This window comes from Anarhichas minor, unplaced genomic scaffold (genome assembly GCF_050575085.1).
Source record: "Anarhichas minor isolate MPS153535 unplaced genomic scaffold, ASM5057508v1 ptg000136l, whole genome shotgun sequence".
NCBI classification, from domain to species: Eukaryota; Metazoa; Chordata; class Actinopteri; order Perciformes; family Anarhichadidae; genus Anarhichas; species Anarhichas minor.
In genome coordinates this window covers 8,507,137-8,533,672 of record NW_027466582.1, presented here as the reverse complement: position 1 = coordinate 8,533,672, position 26,536 = coordinate 8,507,137, and the positions used below count along the sequence as shown (strand labels likewise).

Here is a 26,536-nt window from a genome sequence, read left to right as displayed (position 1 = left end):
TTGCAACTTGCTGGTGAAACACCACGACTCACCCCTCTACCTCCCACAGCGAGGTGTCCATCCCAGGAGGAGTGTTGCTGGAGCCTGAGACCGTGTCTCCTTTGGACCAGATGAGACAGCGCTGGGAATACTTGAATAAAGATCAGAGCACAAAGCTGCAGCTCTCCCTCAACTCCATGGAACAGGATCAGCTTAGCCCGGTACACAAGGCATACATCACGGAGTGTGATGTTTTTAATAAATAGTGTTAAGTCGACCCATGTTCTGAGTTGTCTGAAACTCATTATTTAAGGCCGATTGCATTCTGTAGGTAATTTCAGCTTGCTGCCAGTCTGACCTTCATATGTCTCTTGTGTCTCATTTGTCCCTCTTGTAAGCAGGTCCTCCACCGGTCCCGTTTGTCCAGCCCCAGTGTGGTGTTCAGAGGCATGTCTGCCAGCCACGACTCTCGCTCTCTCAAAGCTTTGTTTGAGGCCTGCAGTCAGACTCTGGAAAGAATCGGCAATGAGGTGAAGCACAGATTTTCCTTATTTGAATCTCTCATTACTTATTGTTTCCTAGTGGGAATGGTTTCTGTGACGAACAAAAACATTCTCGCTGACAGCTTTTAATGTACTGAGTAAATATTCTTTGTTCTTCCTCACAGACGGGGGATGGGGACAGCAACCTGGCAGCGTCTTTAGGAGGGACAGCAGTCCAGCAGGACCTGTACGCTGCAGTTTCAGCAGCTTCCTCCTGGTTGGATGCTGCTGAGAATCAGCTGCTCGCTGGTCCTGTGCTGCTGTCTGAAGATACAGAGACACAACTTTCCAATCAAGAGGTACTATTGACACTTGTGTTGTTGTTATAGACACAAAAGGAGGAAATAAACAGACAACACAATTATAACTCTACTGGATGGAATATATTTGCCATGTTACTGACCTTTGCTCTTCTGTTCAGGGTCTGAATAAACAGCTGAAGGCGATGACCGGGGAGGTAAACCAGTGCAGAGACCTTCTGGGTGGAGGAGCCGGCCGGGTGTGTGGAGGAGAGGAGCAAGCCCTGATGGAGGACACACTGGAGGGCCTGCAGGAGAGGATGGGGCTGCTAGACTCCACTCTGGAGCAACACTGTGATGCTATGAGGGACAGGCTACAGGAATACTCAACCTTCCAGGTACAATGGCAACTCTGTCAATCCACCAGTCTGAGTTTGATTAAACTTGTAAACGTAAGAAGCGTTTTTTTGTGAACAGGGAAGTTGCCTCGCTTAGTGAGAACATTGTTTCTGTTGTACTTGACAGAATGAACTGAGGATGCTGTTCACTGCTCTGGGTGAAAATAAACACCTGCTGCTACAGAAGATGGCTGGAACTGTGGACAGACCTGCGTCCAAACAGATAGAGGTATGATACCGACCAAGGGCAGATACACAAATAATACAAAATATAGAAATCCCACAGATCCAGTGAATTGGCAGTAGCTTCATTAAATGTGTTGCATCTTTTGTAGACATTATCAGAGGTAGAGGAGAGTCTGAGAGAGTTTGAGCAGAGAGTGACAGAGCTGAAGACAAGAGCAGAGGGACTCCAATCCGACCAAATCTCCAACCAGGAACTTCTCAAACTACAGGTAATATCAAATTCCCTATGGAGCTCATTTCTTCTTTCTCTTCCACTGTGGCCCGATGGTGATAACATGTTGATGGTTTCGTGTAGGATGCATACGAGGAGCTGGTTCTGATGGTGGGTTCCAGACGTAGCAGCCTGAACCACGGCTTGTCTCTCAAGGCTCAGTATGAAGCTGCACTTCATGACCTCACAGACCTGGTGGACACCGCCCAGGACAAGATGGCTGCCGATCAGAAGATGACAGTGGCTTCTGTCATGGAGGTCCAGATGTTACTGGAAAAACACAAAGTAAGGAGGGTGGTCAAAAGGGGGTCGCAGTATATTTGTTGTTCACCTAGAGACTTAGTTCTTTCTTTTCTAACATTGTCTTTCAAACATGTTTTCCTTAAATACAGGAGTTTTTCCAGGGTCTGGAGTGCCATATGATCCTCACGCAGGCGCTCTACAGTAAAGTGTCCAGTCTGGTGGCGCAGAGGGAAAGCCAGGCCCTGGAGGAGACCATGGCCTTAGCCCACAGTGTGCTCAAACAGGCCCACAGGAGGGGAGTGGAGCTGGAGGGCATACTGGAGGTGGGAATGAGTGACAACAAATAGGAACAGTACAAAGTTAAATAAAACGTGTAGAATGAATTAACTTAGCCACTCTCTTCTGTCTCCTCTCTTTAACAGTCATGGAGCAGGCTTGTGGAAGACTACCAGGCTGTGTGTAGACAGCTGGAGGCTGTGGAATGTAGCATCCCTACTGTAGGCCTGGTCGAGGAGACGGAGGAAAGACTAGTTGAAAGGATCGGCCTCTTCCAGGTTAGTACGTTAAACAGGCTGGACACGCATAGATGCCCAAATACATGCATCCTTATACTGCATGACACTATCAAGATGTCATCTGACCTACCCTGAAAGCTGTAGTCAAGCATGCTTGGTATAATATTAATTATCCCTCTGTCCTCTAGCGTCTGAAGGCCAGCCTGACGAAGCATCAGTCCCAGCTGTACCAGGTCATGGAGGAGGGCAAGAGGCTTCTTCTGTCTGTTGGCTGCTCAGACTTGGAGAACCAGCTAACCCAGCTGGGAGATCACTGGCTCTCCTCCACTACCAAGGTCAACAAGGAGCTGCACCGCCTTGATTCCACGCTTAAACACTGGAGCAGGTCTGTGTCTAACAATAGTCTGAGTTTGTTTTGTCTGACAGCGTGCCAAGAATCAAATCAGTATTGTAGCTATGTGAGTCACCGATCCTGTTTGTGATACCCTGAGGCTCAATACAGAAAGAAATATTCCTTTCAGAAGCTGTCGAAACTAAAATATCACATTTTGTCCTGTGTGTCACCTTCAGGTACCAGAGTGAGTCAGCAGAGTTAAGCCACTGGTTGCATTCGGCTCTGGACCAGCTGGAGTTCTGGACGACCCAGTCAGTGACAGTGCCTCAGGAGCTAGAGACCGTCAGAGACCACCTATATGCCTTCCTGGTTAGTTTGAGCAGCAACAATGTACCGCACACTTAAAATAATATAGTCTCTGTTATTCATGAACGCATGGTTAGATTGCAACTGAACTCACGGTCATTTTTGCTTCTGACAGGAATTTTCCAAAGAGGTGGACGCTAAGTCGTCTCTGCGTTCGTCTGTGCTGAGTACAGGCAACCAGCTTCTGCGACTGAAAAGAGTAGATACAGCTGGTCTCAGGACGGCATTGGGCCACATTGACACTCAGTGGGCTGAGCTGTTGACTCGTATTCCTGTAGTACAAGAGAAGCTACACCAGGTCTGAGAACAGCAGCCGTTCAACTTTAATGTTTGTCAATTGTTGCACAATTTTTCTTCCCAAGAGGTTTTTGTCCTAGCTGGTGCTGTATACATTGTAACCCCTTTGCTGTCGTCCCTTAGTTGCAGATGGAGAAGCTGGCTTCCCGGCACGCCATCACAGAGCTGATGAGCTGGATCTCTCTTTTGGAAAACCTCATACAGGAGGACCAGAACAAAATCATGGGAGCTGTAGGCTCAGAGTTGGTCCAGGACTTCTTACAGAAGTATAAGGTAGAAAACTGTTTTTTTTTTTCTGATAACAACCAAAGAGTTCAGTAGTATCAGTATATGTTGTGTCTTTTCTCTTATTCCCTCTTCCTCATCACAGTCACATCGTGTCTCATTTATATTTCACAGGGTTTCCGCATAGATCTGACCTGTAAGCAGTTGACTGTGGACTTTGTAAACCAGTCAGTGCTGCAGATCAGCAGTCAAGATGTGGAGGGAAAGCGCAGTGACAAAACAGACTTTGCTGAGAAGCTGGGAGCTATGAACAGACGATGGCAGATACTACAGGGGCTCATTGCTGAAAAGGTAATGTTTCAGTTACAGTGTCACAGACCTGACCTTTCTTCTTATATTTGTAGTTTGCAGTTTCTGAGTTCTAAAATTGTTCTGAATTCCGTCTATATTTTAGATTCAGCTTTTGGAAGGACTTTTGGAAGGTTGGTTGGAGCATGAAAATGGAGTTCAGGCCTTGAATACCTGGCTCACACTACAGGAGGATAAACTGAAGAAGAGACACAGGATAGAGGATGTAGCATCTGTGCAGAATGCACTTAAAGACTGTCAGGTACACATGCGTACACCAATGCTATGGATGCAACACACAGTTTGAGTTTTATTTTTTAGGAAGTAAAAACAAAGGATTTGTTTGCTGCAGGAGTTGGAGGAATTAGTGAAGGAAAAAGAGAAGGATCTACAGAAAGCTGAGGAACGAGGAAATGCTCTCATCCAGGATAAGACAGGAGCCGCCTGCTCTGTTGTCAAAGAGACCCTTAAAGGACTGAACCAATCCTGGGCTCATTTGGACCACATGGTGAGCTTCTTGGAACCCTCACCCTCATGATTGTTGCCTAGATCTCCCCATTGTACTTTTAAGATGCTTACACGTTTTGTCTCCCACCTTTCCTATCAGATAAGCCAGATGAAAGTGAGCCTGCGGTCCATGCTGGAGCAGTGGACGCTGTACCGGCGAGCTTCAGAGGAGATTAATGGTTACCTGATGGAGGGGAGGTACTCTGTGTCCAGGCTGCGTCTTCTAAACGGGTCTCTAGAGGCAGTACAGCAACAGGTGGAGAGTCTGGAGGTGAGGAGTGCAGATGTGTGCAGAGTGGCACACCACTGAAAAGACTTTGCGTCTGTTATTAGTACATAAAGTCATGCTCGAGATAGTTTACTGCAACAACTATTGCAGGTCAGTGTGAACGGAAACATCTGCTCAGTGTCCCAAAAGACAATTGGCAGTGATGTCTCTTTTTGAGATAATGAATAGAATGTGTTAAGCACATTTTTTTACAAGCTTTGAAGATGAAATTAACCATTCGTGGGCCTCTGTGTTTTTAAGAACCTGCAGTACGAGATGGATAAACAGGAGAGCAGCCTGAAGAAGTTTGGCTCTGTAACACACCAGCTACTGACAGAGTGCCACCCCTCTGTGGCTGAAACACTCAACACAGCCCTCCAGGACGTCAACATTAGGTAGGTGTAACAAAAGTGACTTCAAATCAAATTGCAGCAACTTCTGAGCTGAGGTCAATATGTAGCAATGTGTTTCTCCTCCTCTGTTACAGGTGGAACAGTCTACTAGAGCAGATCTCAGAACAGCTGAGGAGCAGTAAAGCCCTGCTGGGGCTGTGGCAGCGCTACAGGTCATCGTGTGGCCAGTGTGTGACAGCGGTTCAGAAACAGGAAGAACGTGCTGATCGCCTGCTGAAGAGCGCCACCGACAGGGAGATCACAGAGGAGGAGAGCAGCGCCTGGATAATGGACTGTGATGTGAGTAGAGATGGGGCAGTGTAACACAGTCCACTATATGATTACGTGAAACAAATTCTGTCAGCAGTTGAAGCTTACCCCCAGCCTCCTTTCTGATATGTTGTGAATAAGCTCCAAAGCGGCTTGTCAGCTCACTGTGAGGATTCACAAAGCCTCTAACCCCGCTGCAGAATACCAAATTGCACCCTGCTCTATTGTCTGCTTGAATGTAGATTCACAGCACAATCTAACAAAAGCCCTTTGAAAAGGAGACCGCAAAGGGAAAGACAGGCCCCTGATTTACACTACAGGGGTCCCACAGTGTCACGCTGGGCTTGTAGGGCCATGCTGGGCAATGTCTGGAGAAAGACTGTCCTAATACTGTATGCAGACCGTTATTTTGACAGAGGATCACTGATTCAAACTTATAGTAGACAATTAGTGGTTGAGAACTCTTAACTGTTGTTTGTACATGAGCTGTCCTATTCTGGAAAGGCTTTTTACAAGAAAGCCTTTCACCAAACCTTCAGCAAAAGGATCACATGGCCCTCTTTGGGACTGGAACCTTTTAAAAACCCACTGGATAAGCACCTAAATATGAAAACATGCATCAGCTTCTCTTAAATTCTGACGTTTTGGATATGTCAAGAGTTCCTTTATTAAGTATTTCATTGCTTTTACATTGAAAATACAGTCCTGTCGACCCTGTGCCATTAGTGTACATGTAAATAAATACCATGACTTTCTCCAACTTCTCGAAACATTTAGTCATTCTGTTCCTAACCTGCCTCTCTCTCTGATGACATTACTGTTGCAGGCGTGCCTTGGTGACCAAGCCTTAGTGCAACAGTCCCTCAAGCAGCTGCAGGCTTTAGGGGAGCAGCTGAGGAGCCAAGTTGACGCCTCCTCCTCTGCAGCCCTCCATTCTGACCACCTGTCACTCACACAGCGTCTAGCAACACTGGAGCACGCCCTTCACAGGCAGCAGGAAGTACTGCAGGTAGGAAAGCAGGGATTGTTGGGCATAGGAAGAATGACATACACATCACTGTTTTCCATGTAAAATCTCAATATATGAATATGTTAAGCCATCACTTCTGTATTCTCACTGTTTCTGTCTGACTGCAGTCTGGATCTCAGGCCTGTGAGGGTTTCAGAGAGCAGTTGGACACACTGGTCCGTGAGGCTGAGGAAGCTGAGGAGGTGCTGAAGGAGTCTGACCCAGTCGGCTCACCAGAGCTCATTGTGGTCCAGACACAGATGGAAAAACTGAAGGTATAAAAAACGTTGCTGTATTATCTGTGTTGAAACATCTGCTGCATTTTCACCAAAAAGTCTGCTTAAATTGATCATGTAATACAAAAGTAATGAAAAGTAATTTCATCAGATCCACTTTACTTTGACTGACAATGTTTGTTCCTTAGACTGTCTTACTGAAGATAATAATGTATTCCCAGGTTTACCTGTTGAAGCTGAGCAGTCTATCTCCAGACCTGGAGCGTGTTAACGAGTCGGTGTACAGACTGCCCGTCAGTGACAGAGATGTTAAACGGCTGCAAAGTCTCAACAGAGCATGGGCCGCTCACTCCGCTCACCTCACTGAGAGGTTCAGGTACCTAAAACCTTGAGATTTCCCATGTTTAAATGAAAATAATAAATAGCATTAGTTATGTTTGTTGTTGTTGAATCGTTAAATAATTAAACTTTCACCTTCAGTGTAACAACGAAACTATAAATGTGAACTATGGAGCTTTTTCCTATCAGTATTCAAGAGAGTATTCCTGTAATGTGAGAGCATGACTTGTTGAGTTCACTTTAGATTTTGTAATGCTCTCCCTCCCTCCTTGCAGTGGCTATTTGAGTGGAAGGTTTTAAAGGAAAGCATTACGATGAAAACCATGAGTCATGGTCTCAAATTGAAAGACCATGCTCTTGAATAAAGAAAGTAAAAAGTAAACCTTCTTATATACAGTCTATGCTTTTTACTTTGAAATTCAATGTTTGGACTAATTCTCTTTTTGTATTTTATATCTTTACAATGTCATACCTTAAAAGAGTGTAATTTGTCACCAAAAAAAACCCTTTTTCTTCTGTTAATATTGTTTATGTTCCAAACGACTTTCCTCTGTCCATCTCCAGTAAACTGCAGGCAGTGTTGCTCCAACAGAAGAGTTTCCTCCAGAAGTGTGAGCTGTGGATGGAGTTCCTGTCTCAGACTGAACACAAGCTGGCCTCTGACATTTCAGGAAACTACCTGAATCTGCTGGAGCAGCAGAGAGACCACGAGGTCAGAGAAGCATTGAATTTACATGTGCATCTAATACTGTCTTTGTAGGTAGTGTAAGTGTGTATTATGTACTGTTGCTATATATATATATATATATATATATATATGTGTGTGTGTGTTCTTGCAGTTGTTCCAGGCAGAGATGTTTAGCAGGCAACAGATTCTCTACTCCATCATCAATGATGGCCATCATATGTTGGACCAGGGACAAGTGGATGACAGGTAAAGACACACACAGAGACACACACAATCCTATATATATATATATATATATATATATATATATATATATATATATATATATATATATATGAAAATGTCCTATCTCATATAAATGTATCCAGTGGTGAGGAGCATACATACTCTCGCTCTTGTCCCCCTAACAGAGACGATTTCAGTGTGAAGCTGGCCTTGTTGAGCAATCAGTGGCAAGGTGTAGTGAGACGGGCCCAGCAACGAAGGGGCATTATTGATAGTCTGGTCCGGCAGTGGCAGAACTACCGGGAGATGGCAGAGAAGCTGCTACAATGGCTTCAAGAAGTGACTTGTGATCCAGATGAACATCAGCCGGGAGAACCAGTCGCCTTGCAGCAGGCCAGAAACCTATTAGATCAGATTCAGGTCAGTCCTTCACTTATCACCTTAATCAAACTTCTAATCTTCTCTGAAGTGACTTTTTCTGAAATATTTATGCTTTATAATCTCTGCAAGTCACAAATCCAATGGATTCAGTCACTGACACTCCCACTTCGCCCAAACTAATTATTTTCCCTTAAAGCTCATTTTAAAAGTTTTCATTATTTATGAGGTAACTGGAAGATGTATCCTATTTAAAAAAATACTTCTTAACACTTCAAACTTACCACTAAATTGTCCGAAGCAACTCTAAACGTCTCACTGACAAACCCTCACCTCTTCTCCGACCTTTAGACTCCCTTAGTTAACCTGTACCCTCTCTGCCCATTGTCCCTGTCTCTGCTCCTCCAGCTGAGGGAGCGAGTGCTGCAGAGGCGGCAGGGGGGCTACATCCTGACGGTGGAGGCCGGCCGGAGCCTGCTGCTGTCGGCCGACGACAGGGCCGAGTCCACCCTGCAGACGGAGCTGATGGACATTCAGGAGAGGTGGAGGCACGCCCACCACCGCCTGGACCAGCAGAGGAGGGAGCTGCATGGCTTGCTCAAGGTAAGACAAAAACTGATGTTTTCATACTTTTTCTCTTGGTCTTTTGCTCTCTTAGTCTTTATGTTACGGTGTTAGATGTTTTACTGTAGCTTAGACAAGAAAAGACCGTCTGTTTTATTTATTTATTTTCATTATACATGCAGTAGATTGTAACAATGGCAGTTTTTTAGGGGGAAGAGAGTACTGATCAGTGCTGTATTATGGGACATGCTGTACTGTTGCAGGTTTGGGAAGCCTCATTGGAGCACAGTCTGTGTTGAAGGCTGGCTAGAAGCTGTGTCTCTACCGTGCTGCAGTGAGAAGGGTGCCGAAGGGCATCTGAGCCCTTAATGAGCCTGCTCCGTTGTACATGCAGGACACTGAAACCAAGTTATCACATGAATTATGCAACGCTGCATCTTAACTCCTGAAAAGAAGTGAAGGACAAAGACGGAGCTCACTCACTTCTGTCTTCAGATAAATTGCATCTGCGCACTTGCTGAAGCAGTACAAAATGGCTTAACATGGCACAAAAATAGTTAAATGTCAGGCCAGGGCGCACACACACACACATGCAGAGTGCAGACACTGCGCAGTGAGCTGTAATGATTTGAACTTTGCGAGGTAGATTTTGCAGACTGTGTTTTAAATGGGACTGAGTGACGCACTATAAAAGATGCATCTGGGAATTTGGCTTTTTTGTTGAACATGGTTCTTTCCTTTCGTCATCTTAATCTTATTCTCCTACGAATACGAATAGCAGCTACTGAAGGTATTTTTGTCCGACCCTGGCTCTTCTTTGACCATGACTCTTGCTTCGGGTATGCCACTTTGCTGCAGCATGTCTTACCAAATATTACCCTGTTTTATCCTGAATGGGACCGTTATTCAGACTCTAAAAATAGCTTTAATCCGCACCCTTTGGAGCAGAACCTCTCATTCGTTAATTCTCTTCTTTGGCTCTTGGATTTTTGCTGTATCACTCTTTTCATGGGGTTGCTTAGGAGGTTCAGGGCTCAGTGAGCTGTAAACAGCATGATTGTTGTTGTGGCCTGACTTAAACCTTGCGTTAATGTGTGTGTGTGTGCGTGTGCGTGTCAGTTTATTATGTATTCTGCAGCTGCAGGAAGAATTCAAAACAACTTTCCCAAGAACGAGAAGCCCTGTAATCTGTGCGTGTGTGTTTTCTGCTCCTATTCTTACTGTGTGTGTTTGTGTGTGTATAGAACTGGGAGCGATGTGAGAAGGGCATTAATGCATCACTGGAGAAGCTGAGGGCCTTCAAGAGGAAGCTGTCTGGGCCACTGCCTGACCACCATGAGGAGCTGCACTTAGAGCAAATCAGATGCAAGGTGAGAAGAATCTAATACACACATATTTAAATTGTGTTTTCTTCCTGGTTTATGTTAACTATGTTGGTTTATGTTAACGTGGACGCTTATTGTTCCCACAGCAGTCCTTTAATTTTTGTGTGAAAATTCTCATTATAATAATTTGCAGTTTGTTGTTAACCACTGTACAGTGTATGCAGTCATGTTTCATGCATGACATGTCCTGAGCTCCTCAGGGAGGAGGAGGAGGAGGAGGAGGAGGAGGGCTCTGAGAATAGCTGCACATAGTCAGCATCAGCTGAGGGAAAAGAGGGGGGGTGGGGAGAGATAGAGAGAGAGAAGGACAGAGAGGGTGCGTGCGCATGAGAGTGAGAGAGCATCCCTGCTTGCAGTGGGGGGTATATGTTTGTATGTGTGTGTGCTTCCTTTTGTGCGTATTGCATAATGGAGACGTTCTCCAGGTCGACAAATGATTACACCGCCGCAAAACCGTCACAATGACGGACGAGGAGGCGATACGAGGTTTGATGCGTCTGTTACCTTATCTAGCCTTTAACCTTGGATGGAGCTGTTTTGTATTAATATGTGAATGTAACATGTTACCCTTATTTATTTCAGATAAGCATTGCATTGCATTTAGAAGAAATTGTGTATTTTTTCTTGCTGTGATATTTACTGTCAGTTTACTGTTTTGCTTCTCCTCATCACTATTTATGAGGGTGCAGCAGCTGCAGTTGAGCGTCAGTCGTTCTGTTCTGTGGGTTTTCTTGCTTTAGACTTTGGCTTGTTGGTTAGCAGGCTAGTCTGAGTGTATCTTCACATTTTAAGGATTATGAGTCACCTCTCGGTGCTTGTGTAAATCATTTCTTTTCATGTCATGTGGTTGCAGGAGTTGGAGAGCAGTGTGGCGGGCTGGACCGATGACCTCACTTCCTTGTTCCTGCTGAGGGACTCCTTGGAGGGCGTGGTCAGTGCAGATGACATCACAGTCCTACAGGAACGCCTCCAGCTGCTACAGCGCCAGTGGGGGGAGGTCTGCCACCAGGTAGATTCACACAGTACACATGACCATGATTTAAAAAAAAAAAAAAAATTCTTGGGTGTTTTGAAAGGCTGATGTTGTTTTATTTTAGAGCTTTCTCTGTGTAATCTCTGACTAATTTGTGTTACAACCTGCCGTGCCTTCTTCACATTGTGGATTCAACTTGTGCCTTTAGCAACAGTGCTGTCAGCTGTGGTACATTTGTCAGAGTAAGAGTTCAGCGGTGGCTAACTTTCCACTTCTTACTGTTTATAGTGAGCTGTGTGTTACTGTGAAGTGGAGATTGAGAAGTTTAGAATAATTACCAGGACTGGGCATATTCTCGTTGATGCTTCTCTCACATCCTCCCTTCCCCACTGTCCCCTCAGCTTTCCCTGCGCAGGCAGCAGGTGAGCGAGAAGCTGAACGAGTGGGCCGTGTTCAATGAGAAAAACAAGGAGCTGTGTGAGTGGCTCACACAGATGGAGAGCAAGGTCTCTCAGAATGGAGACATCAGCATTGAAGAGATGATCGAAAAGCTCCGCAAGGTGATTTAACGCGACAAAGCAACATACCTAAAATGTGTAAATGAACGAAACACTACACTTCTATTCACGAAGACGTTCACTCGGTACAACCGTAGTGTTGAGTCCAGATTGTTTTGACAATTCCAGATCTTGGCCGCTGTTCTGCACAGATGGATTTATTTACTTTGTTTATTTATTTACCTCCTTGATGTCTCTCTACCAGGACTACCAGGAAGAGATCAGTGTATCTCTGGAGAACAAGCAGCAGCTGCAGATTATGGGCGCACGCCTGGCCAGGTCCAGCCAAGACAGCAAGGCGGCCGAGATCCAACACAAACTCAGCAAAGTCAGCGAGCGCTGGCAACACCTGCTGGACCTCATCGCTGCCAGGTGGGTAATGTGAAGGTTGGAGTGGAAACTCCAGAAAGACTTTTATGAGAAATGAAGTCAAATATTCTTTTGTATTGTCTTAAGTGCTTCAGAAATATGGTTCACACTACTCATGGTCTTTAATAGCATGATTCATAGTTAATATCAGTTCGATGGACGCAATTCATATTTAAAAAATGTTTTAAAAAAAGTGTGTACTAGAACAACTGTAGACAAGTTTATGTACACACTATCACGTGTGGCTGTAGCTTGTGGTCTGATAAATGAAAAATATGTATACAGAGTCGTCACAGTATAATTATTTGGACGAAAAGAGAAAGGTAATGACTCTTCACACTCCTGGTCCTCTGCTGCATCACTCCTCCCAGTGGAGAAGAGGTTTTTTTTTAATCAGTGAAGGCCTGCCTTGACCTCGGTTTGTGACACATGGTGGAAGAATTAATTTTCCCACAATGCTGCTGAGGCATTTCCTGAGTTCCATGCTGGTGTCAGTGGGGTTTCCACTTAGTGAAGCTGCAAACTAAGCAGAGAGAGGTCACATTCCTCAACTCTTTACTTTTGTCTTTATGTACCTTTTTTGGCACTTTGGACACCTCCGCTTACCAGACTCTTACCACCCCAGCTGCCCCCCCTCCCAGCAGTCTTCCGGCTGTTATCATCCGGGACTGTAGTGGATGAAGGAATAAAGGGGAGCACAGTGTCTGACCTCATGCAGACAGCTGTGCTCTCTTTGTCTCTTATAGAAGTCTTTTACTTAAAAACAACAGGACAGACAGTTTGTAGCTGTCTCAGAGTACAGAATACTTTACAATGTACTGTTTTCTTTAGACTTTTTTTCTTGTGGATCAATTTTTTGATATCTTCTGGAGGTTTTATTTTATGAAGAAACAAGGATCTATTATTCTCCAGCGGATATGGTTTACAGGAAACCTTTTCTTCTTGATGTGCACTATCCGGTGAGGTTTGCTCACATGCATGGAGCCTCCAGCCTTTGCTTCTGTTCATCCCATTTGTGTGTATTCGGTGTATGACACTCAGACACAGGCCAGCTCTGTGGCACATGCCTCTGACTGTAAGTCTGTTTTTAGAAACAGCAGCACTTGTCACTCTCAGGCACCCACACACACACACACACACACACACACGACTGTTGGGGTTTTTTTTTTTTAAACTTGGGAGAGCAACAGTTGAGTAGTCACAGTTGTGCCAGCCCACCACTACCTGCTTGCCCTCCCCTTCTGCACAGAGTTTAGAGTAAGTTCCATGTGGAGCACACAGACAGAAGAGAAGAGTGTTTGGATCAACACCGTTACGCTTCCTGACATCAACGTTGTCTTTGGGAGTTCCGCACCCCCCCCCCATGGTTTTGGATTTAGGGACGGATAATATGGCAGGATGCCCGAGTGAGGATCTGCCGGATTGTGACTGCGATGTCAACAGGCAGGACAAACTTGAGAATTTATGTTGAAACTGTTTTTTTGAGACTGCATTGCACACGACAAGAGTCTTGAAAGAGCTCCATGTGCTTTCCTCATGCAAAGCTTATTTTTCTCATTCTCTTAAAATAGATTATGTTTTGTGTTATTATCCAACTCCTGCTATCTTTTCTAGCATTATTTATGAAGAGTGCTGCAGCATCCAGATAGGAATGTTTTCAGTATGTTTCTGCTCCGCATAGAGCTACGTGTTCTTTCTGCAATGTTTATTATATTTATTTTGTTTTAGCCTCATGATTTAGTGGAGATCTGGTTTAACTAGTTTGTAAAAGTATATTCTTAAATGTTGTTTAAACAAGTCTGGGTTTCTGGTTTCTGGTTTTTGGGGGTGACCGTGGCTCACTGGGTTAAGAGGGTTGTCTGGCAACCTCGACTCGACTGGGACGTGTCACGTGTCAAAGTGTACCTGAGCAATACACTGAACCCCAGGCTCCCCGGGCGCCTGTCATTAAAAAAAAAAAATAATTAAAAAAATAGAGTGGAGGTTACTACACAGGACAGATAGTTCAGACAACAGCAGGAGTGTTACTCTCATTGTTACTGAGGGTGTAGAATCATTGTTTGATACCCAGTCAAGCTGAGCAACCGTATACAATAAGTTAAAACAAATGCTGCTTACACTTTCATTATTTGCAGCTTGTATTTGACCAAGGACCAGTGTTTGCAGTAGATACTGTGTGATGCTATGCAATATATCATCCTATAATGTAAACAGTCAAATGACTGTCTCCTACAGCATATTGTGAGATGCCTCAAAGCAGCTTTAGGAATGTTGTGAATGTGGTGTGCAGCTGATACCATGCAGCACATCATGCCACGTCACATTAGAGCTGCAGTGATAGAAGAGTAGACCTGCTGAATGTGTCTATTGTTACCAGATCATGGTCTTTGGTTTGTTTATGTAACATTAAATGGGCAACGCCTTCACTCTTATCAACAACTACAGAATAAATGGTTCCCACTTGTTATGCAGGGTCAAGTAAGGATTCATCACTTCCAACTTAATTATCTGTGCCGATCAGAAATACTCGTACAAAAATTGCTTTCTATGAGACACCATTTTTCTTTTTTCAGTCTTAGTTCAAATTCACAACCAGATCCAAATATGTGTTCAGTAAGTTTCTTTGGGGAACATTTTTCCTGTTCTATATTATTTTTGGTTACATATTTACAACTCTACAAAAATAAAACAGAAATAATTACAACTTCTAAGAAATAAAAGCGTTTTATTTGATACTTTTATGAATTTTAAAAACCTGTCCATACCGTTAAAACCAATATTTCTTCTGATATTCCTTTATTTGATGCTGCAATCAGTGATTTTCCAGTTATATATTTACAGCATGTTTTAAGGTTTGTTGTTGAGCAAGTTGTACAAAGATCTGTCAAGGAAGCCGTCCCTTATTACATGACATGCCTCAGTGCTTACAGTTGTACCATCTATTGACGCTGACTCGCTCTCTGAATCCGTTTGTCTACCAGGGTGAAGAAGTTGAGGGAGACCCTCGTGGCGGTGCAGCAGTTGGATAAAAACATGAGCAGCCTGCGTTCATGGCTGGCTCACATCGAGACAGAGCTGTCCAGGCCCATCGTCTACGACAACTGTGACGACCAGGAGATTCAGAGGAAACTCAACCAGCAGCAGGCAAGTGGGACCACACACTAAGCAGAAGAGTTTATTGATGTCCTAAAGAAGCCTTAAAGGAATGAGAAATTAACCAGCACATTCTCTGTTTAAGAGTTACAAAATGTTTGATTAAGGAAATGACATCATGTCTTGCACGCATACTACAAGACATATGCACACTCAAGCACCTTCACAGACACAAACAAGCACACGTGTACTTTGTGAGTATCTACTTTTCTGCAAAAAAAGTAAATAACAGCAGGACATTATGACTCAAACTGCATTGGTGGAAAATAAGTGGCACTGAATCACAGGAGGAAATCACAGCGTGACTCATGCGTACATCTCTGGCTGTTTGTTTAAAGCTTTAATTCTGAGAGCCCACTGACCTCTTTGCTCTCCAGAGCTGCAGAGTTAGCAAACACAGACATTTACTGTACTTAAAGCAGGCCGACTGTGTTCATTTTGTACACTATTGCTGAACTAATTTATGGCATAAAAGACGCATGTGGAGCAAAACCAAGAAGTAGGGTCAGGAAACATCACGCAACATTTAACAGCATTTAGAGAAATGCTGAAAGCTACATATACAGCCTTTAAGTACTGCAACAATGTAAGTCATTGTTCTGACTGACTTGCAGGAGCTGCAGAGGGACATAGAGAAACACAGCACCGGAGTGGCGTCAGTGTTGAACCTGTGTGAAGTGCTGCTCCACGACTGTGACGCCTGCTCCACAGAGACGGAGTGTGACTCCATCCAGCAGGCCACCAGAGGGCTGGACAGACGCTGGAGGAACATCTGTGCCATGTCCATGGAGAGGAGGCTCAAGTCAGTGCCTCTTTGATAAATTCAGCTTTCATATATCTGCATTCATATGCATGCACTGGGGACATCTTTTGTGTGGTTTAAGAGTTTTCAAATGAGCTGAGATGTTTATGTATAACTATGTTGTGAATGGGCAATTCAGTATTTTAGATGTATGAGAATATATGAAAATGCACTTGATACCAACCAGATCCCACTGCCTTCTATAGTATACTATGATCTTGTTGATTACACTACTACTAATCATACAATCATGTGTTTGTATTTAAGAAATTTGACGTGACATTGCTCTGCAATTTTATCCGTGCAGGATTGAGGAAACGTGGAGGTTGTGGCAGAGGTTTCTGGATGATTACTCCAGATTTGAAGATTGGCTGAAGACCTCAGAAAGAACAGCAGCCCTGCCTAACTCCTCTGGAGTTCTGTACACTGTCGCTAAAGAAGAGCTCAAAAAGTTTGAGGTTTGTGACAGTTGCACAGTGTTTGCATGTATGCAAGCTGAATTGGTAGCTTGTTTCAAATGTTGTGTTGTTGTTTTTTTTTACACGTGCATGCTTTGATATTTTTTAAGTTAAATGTCAGACATTTCCATTTCTCCATGTGAGCAATAGGTCATAGAAAAAAAGAGAGAAGAGTGTCATGTTGCTCAAACTCGTCTGCTCAGCTGCTGCAGTCTGTCTCTGAGCACGTGCACATTCCTGCTGCCACCATTTGGATCTGCACTGTTTGTGCCTAATTGGAATCATTTTAGTTACAGATTGATACATATTTCAGGATTTTGAGCTTCAAAATTGAATGACCTCTTATTAATTATTGTAACGTTTTTTGTTTGTTTATATATTATATTTGTTTATGTTTGTTTTTTTGCATTTTCCTTCTCACTGCAAAACAGAAAACATATTTACAGATTTTGGGGCCATCTGTAGTCCTTGTTTATTGTTTGTATTCTTTGTGCATGCACATAAAAAGGTTTTGAGAAAAATTGCATGTGTGTTTCCAAATACGTGTGTCCTATTCAGAGCTTTAATTTGTGTGTGTTTGGATATGTGTGTGTGTCTTTTTGTTGTTGTTGCAGGCCTTCCAGCGTCAGGTGCAGGAGTGCCTGACCCAGCTGGAGCTCATCAACAAACAGTACCGCCGCCTGGCCCGGGAGAACCGCACTGACTCGTCCTGCCGACTCAGGGAAATGGTACACGATGGGAACAGGCGATGGGATAACCTGCAGAGGAGGGTGGCCGCCATCCTGCGCAGACTCAAGGTAACGTTTGTTTTACATTGTTGGCTCAATGACGGATGTTTGCAAGAGTTAGTTATGCAACTTTGGTTCTAATATAACAGCTCCCCATTAGCTCTGACGAACTCTTCTATTATTCCATCTGACCACATGCTGCATCAATGAACGATGTCCAAATCCAAAAGTATCCTCGTACTTGACGCCACTCACTTACTTTCTGTACTCACTGAATTTCTTACATTTTGTCAATGATCACGTTGAGTTAAAAAGATAAAGAGAAGCAATGAAGTATATTTGTTTGTTTGTCTCTCTGTGTTTATTCAGCACTTCATCAGCCAGAGGGAGGAGTTTGAGACGGCACGAGACATTATCCTGGTGTGGCTGACTGAGATGGACCTCCAGCTGACCAACATAGAGCACTTCTCTGAGTGTGACGTACAGGCCAAGATAAAACAGCTCAGGGTAAGACGGAAGTATTGCTTGTTAGATGACACAACAAGCCAACATGATACATAACACAACGGCTGCAAGAACAGTGTATTTATCATAGTTTAAAATGAAGACTCCACCAACCAGTACAATAGAAAGTACAATAAACAGGGTATTTATTAATGTATGTTTTGTTTTTAAATTTTAGATTGGCTAAATTGTGATGGGAACTTTCTGAAATGTAAACATTTAATTGTGTACATGACTGACTAAATACTCTTCAAATGATCATACCGGTGTGAGATAATCTGCATTATTGTTAGATGCAGTTCTCTGAACCTCTGCTACGTGTATGTGCTTCTCAGGCTTTCCAGCAGGAGATCTATCTGAACACGGGGAAGATTGACCTGGTGTTCAGACAGGGTGAAGCTCTGATTGAGAAGAGTGAACCTCTGGACGCAGCCGTCATCGAGGAAGAGCTGGAGGAGCTGCAGAGATACTGTCAGGAGGTTTTTGGACGAGTCGACAGATACTACAAGAAACTCACACGACTGCCTGTGAGTAAAGATAAACGGACGACACACATCAGATAAGCTTTTGCATTTTCTCTCATGTTTGCCTTTTCTCTGTGCCTCCTACCATCTCGCTTTCCTTCTTCTACTAATATTTGCGTGTCTCCCAGCTGGTAGACGACGAGCTCGATGGTTCAGACAGAGAGCTGGACATGGAGGAAGGCGGCGAGCTCTCTGAGCTGCAGTGGGGCGACTCCTCTCTGCCGCGGACATCCAGCCGTCCAGCCTCGGGTACGACCGCCCTCATCCGGGCAGAACGCTCGGGACGTGACACCCCGGCCAGCGTGGACTCGATCCCGTTAGAGTGGGACCACGACTACGACCTGAGCAGGGGTCTGGACAGCCCTGGAGGACGAGGCCCCGGGGAAAGGAGCCGAGGGCAAGAGGAGGAAGACGAGTATCTGAGGACGGCTGCCACAGTGCTGTCAGGTTGGTGACATCAAATTGAGTATATGAATGCTGATAAGCAGTCAAATATGAATGTATTGTTAGTTATAAATTAATATGTTATTGATGTGTTTTGAAATAAAGATCTATGTTTAATAGAGTTGATCAGGTAGAAATGGTTAGAGAGGTTTAAGTGTTGAAATAATCATTATTTCCTCTCGAATATGGGAAACAACAAGACATTCAGTCTGCCACTAGAAAATGATAAATCATTAAGCAATAAATTATTACACAAACATGTCTTTCCAGTATTGTATGTTGCTGTGGAAGTCTTTTCAAAGAAGGGGAATCTCAACCTTTAAATGACGTCCAGTCATTTCTATAGATCTGACATCAGTTACTCTCAACGGCACACAGAGTTCTGAGCTGATCCAGATCAGTGCCGACTCATTAACAAATCTTTATAAATTCATGCCCACATTGTAAGTATATGTTGTATGTCTCTCTTCCCAGATGTAGTTATCCCAGAGAGCCCAGAGGCCTATATAAAACTGACTGAGAACACTTTGAAATCGTCCTCCGGTAGGAAACAGCAGCCCCCTGGTTCTGATAAGGAATGCCTCAGCCTGACATATGAGAGCATGCCATAAACATCGACTAAAACACCGTTTTATTTTATTATTTTCTTGTGCCACACAAGGAAGCATCATTCAGACTGCATGTCCCATCATCCAGAGAAACCTTGGCATATTAAAAGTGCAAAGATGACATTATTGCATGCCGAAGTCCAGATCACTAAATGCTAATCACAGCCATTGCTTTTTTACTTGTGCGTGTGTTTTTTGGTTTTTCATTTCACAGCTAATATCGTTATTAATATGATAAAAACCTGACTTCTGTGTTCTTTTCTGCTATTTTGCTTTTCAGACTAATGCATGCCATCACAGAATCCGTCTCCACACCGACAGCATGCTAATATAAAAGTCATCAGCCCTCCTACGTTTCTTGACCTTGTTGTGGTCTTTGTGCAGGTGAGCCGGGCCAGCTGGAGGCCAGTCTCAGACAGCTGGATCAGGCTTTGGATGCAGGTCGATACCACCTCCAGCAGAGAGAGTCCACCGTCAACAGCTCCAGCCCCGACATCGACTCCACATACATGGGCTACGTGAGTCCGGCACATTACGACATGCACATGGGATTGTAATAAGTTTTATTTCAAGCCAAAACGTATATCATTGACATCATCCCTCCAGATGCGTCTGATGGGAGAGTGTCGAGGCAGTATAGACGCCGTGAAGAGAGCAGAGGGAGAGCTGACTGAAGACGAGGATGACATGCCAGGACTCACCAACCCCACCAGCACAGACACTCAAAGTGCAGGTCAGTTACATACAAACGCACACATTTAATGATAGATTACACCTTCCCATAAATACTGTGTGAGCCATGTTAAGTTTATGTGATCCGTTTCCCTTCAGGTGTGATCGAGCGCTGGGAGCTGATCCAGGCTCAGACTCTGAGTGAGAAGCACAAGCACAAGCAGAACCTGCAGCAGTGGCAGCAACTGATCTCGGATCTGCAGACCCTGCGGGGCTGGTTGGGTCAGTCTGAGGCTGAACTCAACCAGCTGCGAGGACTCGAGCTCAGCACCGACATACACACCATCCAGCAGAGAATCAAGAAGCTCAAGGTAGAAGAATGTAGCTTCATTTGTAGGCCAAAATCTCAATGCAGCAGAATAATCTGATGTCCTGGAAGCTGTTATGAACTCCTTTTGGTTGCATTTGGAAATTGGAACCATCAGTTTTGCAGCATCCGCTGTTGGACATCCTCGGCCTGTGCACTTTTATCTGTGTCAGTCCCTGAACAGTATACTTTTAGGAACTGTACATGTTTGTCTGCAGTAATTTGCCCCCACTGGCCTTGTTCATAATGTCCTATTTCACGTGCAGGGTGCTGACAATTATCTTTTCACTCACTCTTACACACACAAAGGCCCACACACACACACACTCACTCCTTAATACCTAGTCCAGCTGTCGCTGCTGTAAAGCATCGGCAAGATATCGCTATTCTATGACACATCCCTCTGAACCCTAATGACGGAAGATCAAACTCAGCCTAATCTCTCTGCACTCATGTCTGTTGGTACCTCATGCTTTCTCAGCATACTCTATCTTGTAGCCAGTGAGTCTGGCCCGGTTCATGGTTCAGTGTCATTATAAATAATCTACCACATGTAGATGCTGTTTTGATTACTTTCCTTCTTTTGACTCACGCCCTCAGGAGCTGCTGAAAGCGGTGGATGCCCACAAGTCAGAGGTCTTGTCCATCAATCTGAGCAGTGCAGAGCTCCTCCAATCAGAGCCTGACTCTGAGGAGGCGTGGGAGTTGAGGGACAGGCTGAAAGAGATGAACACACGCTGGGACCGGCTCGGTACCTCCCTGGAGGACTGGAGGGAAGAGCTACAGAGGGCGCTGATGCAGTGCCAGGTACGGGGAAAAAAACATACACCCTCCAGGAAGGAATAAAATTGTATTGGCATCCTTTTCTCCAATTTTACGTTGCATCTTCTTTTGTACATATTAATAAAAATAAACCTTTTTATAACTTTCAGCCATCTATATACTGTATATATCATTTTGCAAAGAAATAGTTTTAAAAGGTTGTACACAAACAAATAAAAATGTCTTGAGGTATAAACTTCAAATCATCTCCTTGTATTTTTAATTTATGAAACAAGAATTATGAGACTGGTTTTATTACATTTCATCCTGACTTTTTAATTACTCTATATGACATGCTGTACTATGACTTCTTATGACATACTAGACTTTGACTTTATGTCATAACGATGCCAAAACACATAGCTAATATCAATTATGCCATTTCAGGAGTTCCATGAGATGAGCCACGGTCTGCTGCTGTGGCTGGAGAACATCGACCGCAGGAGGAATGAGGTGGTGCCTTTCCCCCCCAAACTGGACCGCGAAACACTACGAGCTCATCACAAAACACTGACGGTATGTCTTTGTAACACGAGGTTTGTGAGCAGCAGACTCGCCATTAAACAGCAGCATTAATAAAATGTCTTGTGACAAATACTGATAATCATAAAAACAATTAAAATATGTTAAAAAATATAGAAATAACTCAGCATATAAACATGAAAGCCAAAGAGGTCTTTATTGACCACATTGCTGACTCCTCTGTCTCTTTCTTTTTCTCCTGCAGAAAATGAGGCGTGAGCTGCTGGACTCGCAGCAGAAGGTATCGTCTCTTCAGGAGCTGTCGGCTCAGCTGCTGGTCAACACCAAACCTCCGACACTGCTGCTGCAGTCGAAGGCCTCGGAGCAGAGCCAGGCTCAGGGCAGCGAGTGTCTGGAGGCCCGGGAGAAGGTGCACGTGATCCTGAACAGGCTGAGACTGCTCCTCAGGGAGGTCAGCTCAGACCTCCAGGAGCTGGAGAGGAGACTGGAGACCACGGACACACGGCAGGTCAGACAAATGCTGAATATAGAGCGAGTGAACGAGGGGTCGCTTTATCTTGAAAATACCAAAGCTTCCTCTCAATTTGGACTATTTTTTAGATCTAAATGTTAGGGTGACTGTTGTTGTTTTGGTTTATTTTTCAGGATTGCGTACCGTTGCCTGTTGGCAAATCAGAAATCTGTGGATCAGCTGGTCCTGAGTCAGAGGTGACTGTCCAAAGTCGCAAGCGATCGGTAATGTTTCCCCTCATGATGTTCCCCTCTGGCTAGCCTCCATAAAATAACATCACAGCCAACTTACTTCCTTATTCTCACTTGACTACCCCTTTACTTTTATTGATAATATTAAAGTTTTCCCTTTTCCAATTGCTGTACTGCTGCCCCTCCCCCAGCCCTCCCTTTTTTGAGATGTTTTTGCTGCCCACACCGTGTTGATCTGCCAAAAATGTACAAGAAAACCTGGCTTTTCGTTTTCACATGATACAACTGTTCTGTAGTAGCTTAGTTCAGCTCTCATTTTGGAATTCATGTCTGAAAGAAATTACTTTTTTTTCTGTTATAACTATTTAACTTAATGATTCAAGCGTATTTAATTCTGTTCGTTTTGTTTGACTTGAACTAATTTAGTCTAGAGAAGCCAGATTTCTTGGTTCTGAAAGTCAATCACCGCCATTGATTATGTTGCTGCTCTTTTGTTGTTAATGATTCCTTCTCGAGCGATGTTATGGCTCTTTGTGTTATTTGTTTTTGCTCTCATCTGAGGCTTTGTCTTCATTTGCCCTTGACTGAAACATTCTTTTCTTTCTTTTACCCCTCCCTGCTCATTACGTGGTACAGCCTCGAGGCAAAAGTAGTCAGGCCCACCCAGGACACCCTAAGAGCGGCCCGCGCCACAGGTACCCTCTCTCCTGGACTCTAGAAACACGGGACGATGATGGAACCAAAGCTATGCCCGGAAACCTGATTTCTATTCAATCAATCCATGACAAAATCATTTAATCACATTAAGCTATGTTTTACTCATTGCAAAATATACGAGATTATGAGATCATTTCGATTTTTGGCTTCTTTAATTGATTGTTTTCTGGGCTTTAACCCTGCGTTCCATGATCCTCCCTTATTCTAGAGAACATGTTATCAGCTCTTAAACGAGTGGGGAATCGCCTACATCAGGCCGCTCCCTTTCTCCTTTAAATGTTTTACTTCACTGCATCTCTGCTGCTTTTTGAATGGCATCATGAAATGTTGCCGTGTCGTACTTTTTCTCTTTCCTCTGTGAGTGACTAGCACTCTCCTCCACTAGATGTCATTGTCTGAATCCCGGTGACCCCTCAGCCCTTGTTCCTTTAGCTCTGTTTTTCTTTCTTCTTGTTTCCTTCCTGTTTTATTCTCTTCATAGTTGAAAGGAGGATATGATCCGATAACTCCTGCTTTTTTGTTCCCCTTCTACCTTAACTCCCACCTTGTTCCCCGTGTTTCCTTTCCAGACATCTTAACTCAGCCACCTCTGACTCTCTGTCATTTCTGATCTAACTTTCTATGATTTTAAATAAACAACAACAACACAAAGGCCTGGTGAAGACTCGGCCTAAACAAGTCTTGCCATAAGTGTTCTCCTTTACACACTCTTTATCTAACATGAATGGGGCTTTTGGAAACAAAACAGGAGGGGTTACCGTGAGCTACGTCTATGAACACACACACACACAGTGTACATGTTGCTCATGCGTGCTTACAGCAGCCGTATTGTAGCATCCAGGAGGACTAAATAATATTGGAAGGCTAGAGAGGCTCTTCGAGGAAGAGTTGCAGTAAGAACATGCTGTGACTTCCCTCGAGTCTTGGCTCTAACCGTGGAAATCTGCAGAGAGGCATTTGCCATTTCTCCTTCCTCTGTTTGGAATGAGACGTGGCATTGAACTCTTACACACTCGTCTCACTGGGAGTGTCCCCCCCCCCATATCCAGCCGGCTGTCTACGAGTGTTTGTGGTCTTCTTAGTGTGTTTGTGCCTGTTTTGTGTGTGTGTGTGTATGCAGGTCTACTGTACACGTCTCTGTGTTCAACTCTGTGACTCTCTCAATCTGTCCGACGGTTGAATCTGGTTCTATTTGCTGCATTTTTATTTTCCTTCCTGCCGAGTGTTTGTTGAGTCTTCGTTCGTTGGTCAGACGTGGGTAAAGTAGTATTTGCAAACACGTTTGTTTTAGCCTATTTGAATTGCCAGATTTATTGCAACTACAGATTATTTTTCTATATACTATACAAAGATAAGTTCATTTTTTTATAGAGTACTATTCAATGAAATTCGCTAAAAAAAATATTTTGATGTAAAATAATGACTTTTTAATGACAAACTACACAATGCCTTTACAATGACTTTTTATGACATTTATGATACTCTATAATGTGACTTTTTATGACAATGACATACTATACTATTACTTTTTAATGATTTGTTTTACTTTAAATACTATGACTTTTATGAGACATGCTATACGAGGACTATGACATTTTTATGGGTTACATACAATACATGACTTTTTGTAACACACACACTATACCATGACTTTTTATGACAAAATATTTGATAATCAATTAATCCGACAATTATTTTGTCCGTTACTTGTTTGGTCCATTAATTGTCAGAAATGGTGAAAAATTCCACAATTCTCTAAACTATTCTACAGTGTCATGTTTTTAAAAACATGCTTTTTTCCAGCAAACAGTTAAAAACCCGAAAACATTTTATTTATGACGACGTAAAACAGAAAAAACTTCCATTCTCACATTTTAAATGCTGAAGTTTTTTGCTTTCAAATTACAAAAACCTTTAAAAAACAATACCATTTTGACGTGATTTGCACATACTAGTGAACTCAGGTCTGTTCTCTGCTGTGTTTAACTAAACTCTGTGTCTTCCGGCAGCCGGAGCAGATCACCAGGCGCCGCTGGCTGCGTTTCCTCCCGTTCTGACCTTGGGGATGACGTCTCCTCCTCCTCCTCCTCCTCTTCCTCAAAAGGCCAGTCCTTCCTGCTGCGGGTCCTCAGGGCTGCGCTTCCCGTCCAGCTGATCCTTCTGCTCTTGATCGGCCTGGCCTGCCTGGTGCCCATGACCGAGGAGGACTACAGCTGCCACCACGCCAACAACTTTGCCCGCTCCTTCCACCCCATGTTGCGCTACACCAATGGACCTCCGCCCATATGAGAAGCAGCTGAATCTCTACCTACTGCTTTGCCAAGGACTCCACTGAATGTTTCCTCTTCACCTAGTGCCCGAAAGCAGCAAACTCTTCCCCTGCTGGGGCGCTATCATGCTTTATGAAGTGATATGAAGACTTCTCTCCGTTATATTGCACACCCACTCTCCTGAAATCACCTCAACCCTTTAAGTCCACTCTCCAGTATATATATGGCCCTTCATTTGGAGAACCCCTCTCCGATATGTCCTGTTGTAACCCAAATGTGTATATTATTTTGTAAGGTTCATGAAGAAACCTGAGAAATCAAAGCACTATTTATATACTGTATGTTGGGAGCCAAAGTCGACCGTGCTTTTTAGTCCATGATATCCAGTGCTGCTACTATTTATTTAGCGTTCAATCAGTTTAATAGATTGTTAGTATTGATTAAGCTAAAGAACCCCCTTGTGTGGGATATTGCACCTGTACATTGTACAGTAGACCTGCAGTTTGAGTAGCAATCATTGAGTCTCTGATGTGAAGTTTATTTCCAACAGACACATTTGAAGAGCTACTCGGACCTATCGACAGAAACCAGCTCAACGGGAGAACTTTCTGAAAGATGAACTTAACGTTTTCTGCTTGAAACATTTTATTGGAAATGTCTTCAAATGGCGGTAAAGATCAAATTTGACCCAATAGCACTGACATGAGCGCTGTCGAGCATACTGCTCTGAAGCCGTCCAGCCAAGATGGCCGACTTCTTTCCCCACTAGCCAAGGCATTTATTCCTGTTTTTAATTTCAGTATTTTATTATTTGGGGCAAATATGAACAAAAAGACGGCTCTCAACTGATAAGTATGTTTGTTGAAATGCCTTTGAATACAGGCAGTTATTTTTGTATCTTTCTGTTTGAGCATGCACTTGAAAGTCCTCCGCTTTTAAGGAAGCCAAACAATCACCGGTAGTGTTTTAGTCGACGGCTGCGACATCAAATAGTGAGCTTTGTAATAACTGCGGATGAGAATCTGTAAAAAGTGATGAAATATGAAAATGTTATTTATGTATGTACAGTTTGCTAATGCCGACTTCATGAAGAATACTCTTTGCGAATAATAAAACATGAAATATTTACCTCCGTGTGCTCTTGGGGTTGACTTTGGGATACAAACACAATATTTTTCA

General features: G+C 43.7%; 1 protein-coding gene across 1 annotated transcript in view; it reads left to right on the top strand.

The window, feature by feature from the left end:
- The window catches only part of syne1a (spectrin repeat containing, nuclear envelope 1a), a 111,020-nt gene extending 84,535 nt beyond the window's left edge, over positions 1-26,485 (top strand). The window contains exons 101-147 of the mRNA XM_076084527.1: positions 50-200; positions 381-509; positions 647-820; positions 943-1,158; positions 1,286-1,387; positions 1,494-1,613; positions 1,700-1,900; positions 2,008-2,181; positions 2,281-2,412; positions 2,562-2,758; positions 2,944-3,076; positions 3,189-3,371; positions 3,494-3,643; positions 3,770-3,946; positions 4,050-4,205; positions 4,296-4,451; positions 4,551-4,721; positions 4,980-5,113; positions 5,206-5,410; positions 6,207-6,389; positions 6,518-6,664; positions 6,847-7,001; positions 7,529-7,676; positions 7,804-7,898; positions 8,063-8,297; positions 8,664-8,858; positions 10,064-10,189; positions 11,058-11,213; positions 11,579-11,737; positions 11,940-12,106; positions 15,085-15,247; positions 15,871-16,058; positions 16,366-16,516; positions 17,131-17,313; positions 17,614-17,751; positions 18,084-18,275; positions 18,401-18,719; positions 19,191-19,259; positions 19,709-19,842; positions 19,931-20,057; positions 20,156-20,367; positions 20,964-21,170; positions 21,573-21,701; positions 21,913-22,176; positions 22,314-22,403; positions 23,007-23,065; positions 25,097-26,485. Of these exons, the coding sequence (XP_075940642.1) occupies positions 50-200; positions 381-509; positions 647-820; positions 943-1,158; positions 1,286-1,387; positions 1,494-1,613; positions 1,700-1,900; positions 2,008-2,181; positions 2,281-2,412; positions 2,562-2,758; positions 2,944-3,076; positions 3,189-3,371; positions 3,494-3,643; positions 3,770-3,946; positions 4,050-4,205; positions 4,296-4,451; positions 4,551-4,721; positions 4,980-5,113; positions 5,206-5,410; positions 6,207-6,389; positions 6,518-6,664; positions 6,847-7,001; positions 7,529-7,676; positions 7,804-7,898; positions 8,063-8,297; positions 8,664-8,858; positions 10,064-10,189; positions 11,058-11,213; positions 11,579-11,737; positions 11,940-12,106; positions 15,085-15,247; positions 15,871-16,058; positions 16,366-16,516; positions 17,131-17,313; positions 17,614-17,751; positions 18,084-18,275; positions 18,401-18,719; positions 19,191-19,259; positions 19,709-19,842; positions 19,931-20,057; positions 20,156-20,367; positions 20,964-21,170; positions 21,573-21,701; positions 21,913-22,176; positions 22,314-22,403; positions 23,007-23,065; positions 25,097-25,376 (7,732 nt within the window). The 3' untranslated portion in view covers positions 25,377-26,485. The remainder of the gene's footprint in view (positions 1-49; positions 201-380; positions 510-646; positions 821-942; positions 1,159-1,285; positions 1,388-1,493; positions 1,614-1,699; positions 1,901-2,007; positions 2,182-2,280; positions 2,413-2,561; positions 2,759-2,943; positions 3,077-3,188; positions 3,372-3,493; positions 3,644-3,769; positions 3,947-4,049; positions 4,206-4,295; positions 4,452-4,550; positions 4,722-4,979; positions 5,114-5,205; positions 5,411-6,206; positions 6,390-6,517; positions 6,665-6,846; positions 7,002-7,528; positions 7,677-7,803; positions 7,899-8,062; positions 8,298-8,663; positions 8,859-10,063; positions 10,190-11,057; positions 11,214-11,578; positions 11,738-11,939; positions 12,107-15,084; positions 15,248-15,870; positions 16,059-16,365; positions 16,517-17,130; positions 17,314-17,613; positions 17,752-18,083; positions 18,276-18,400; positions 18,720-19,190; positions 19,260-19,708; positions 19,843-19,930; positions 20,058-20,155; positions 20,368-20,963; positions 21,171-21,572; positions 21,702-21,912; positions 22,177-22,313; positions 22,404-23,006; positions 23,066-25,096) is intronic.
- Positions 26,486-26,536: the final 51 nt, after the last annotated feature.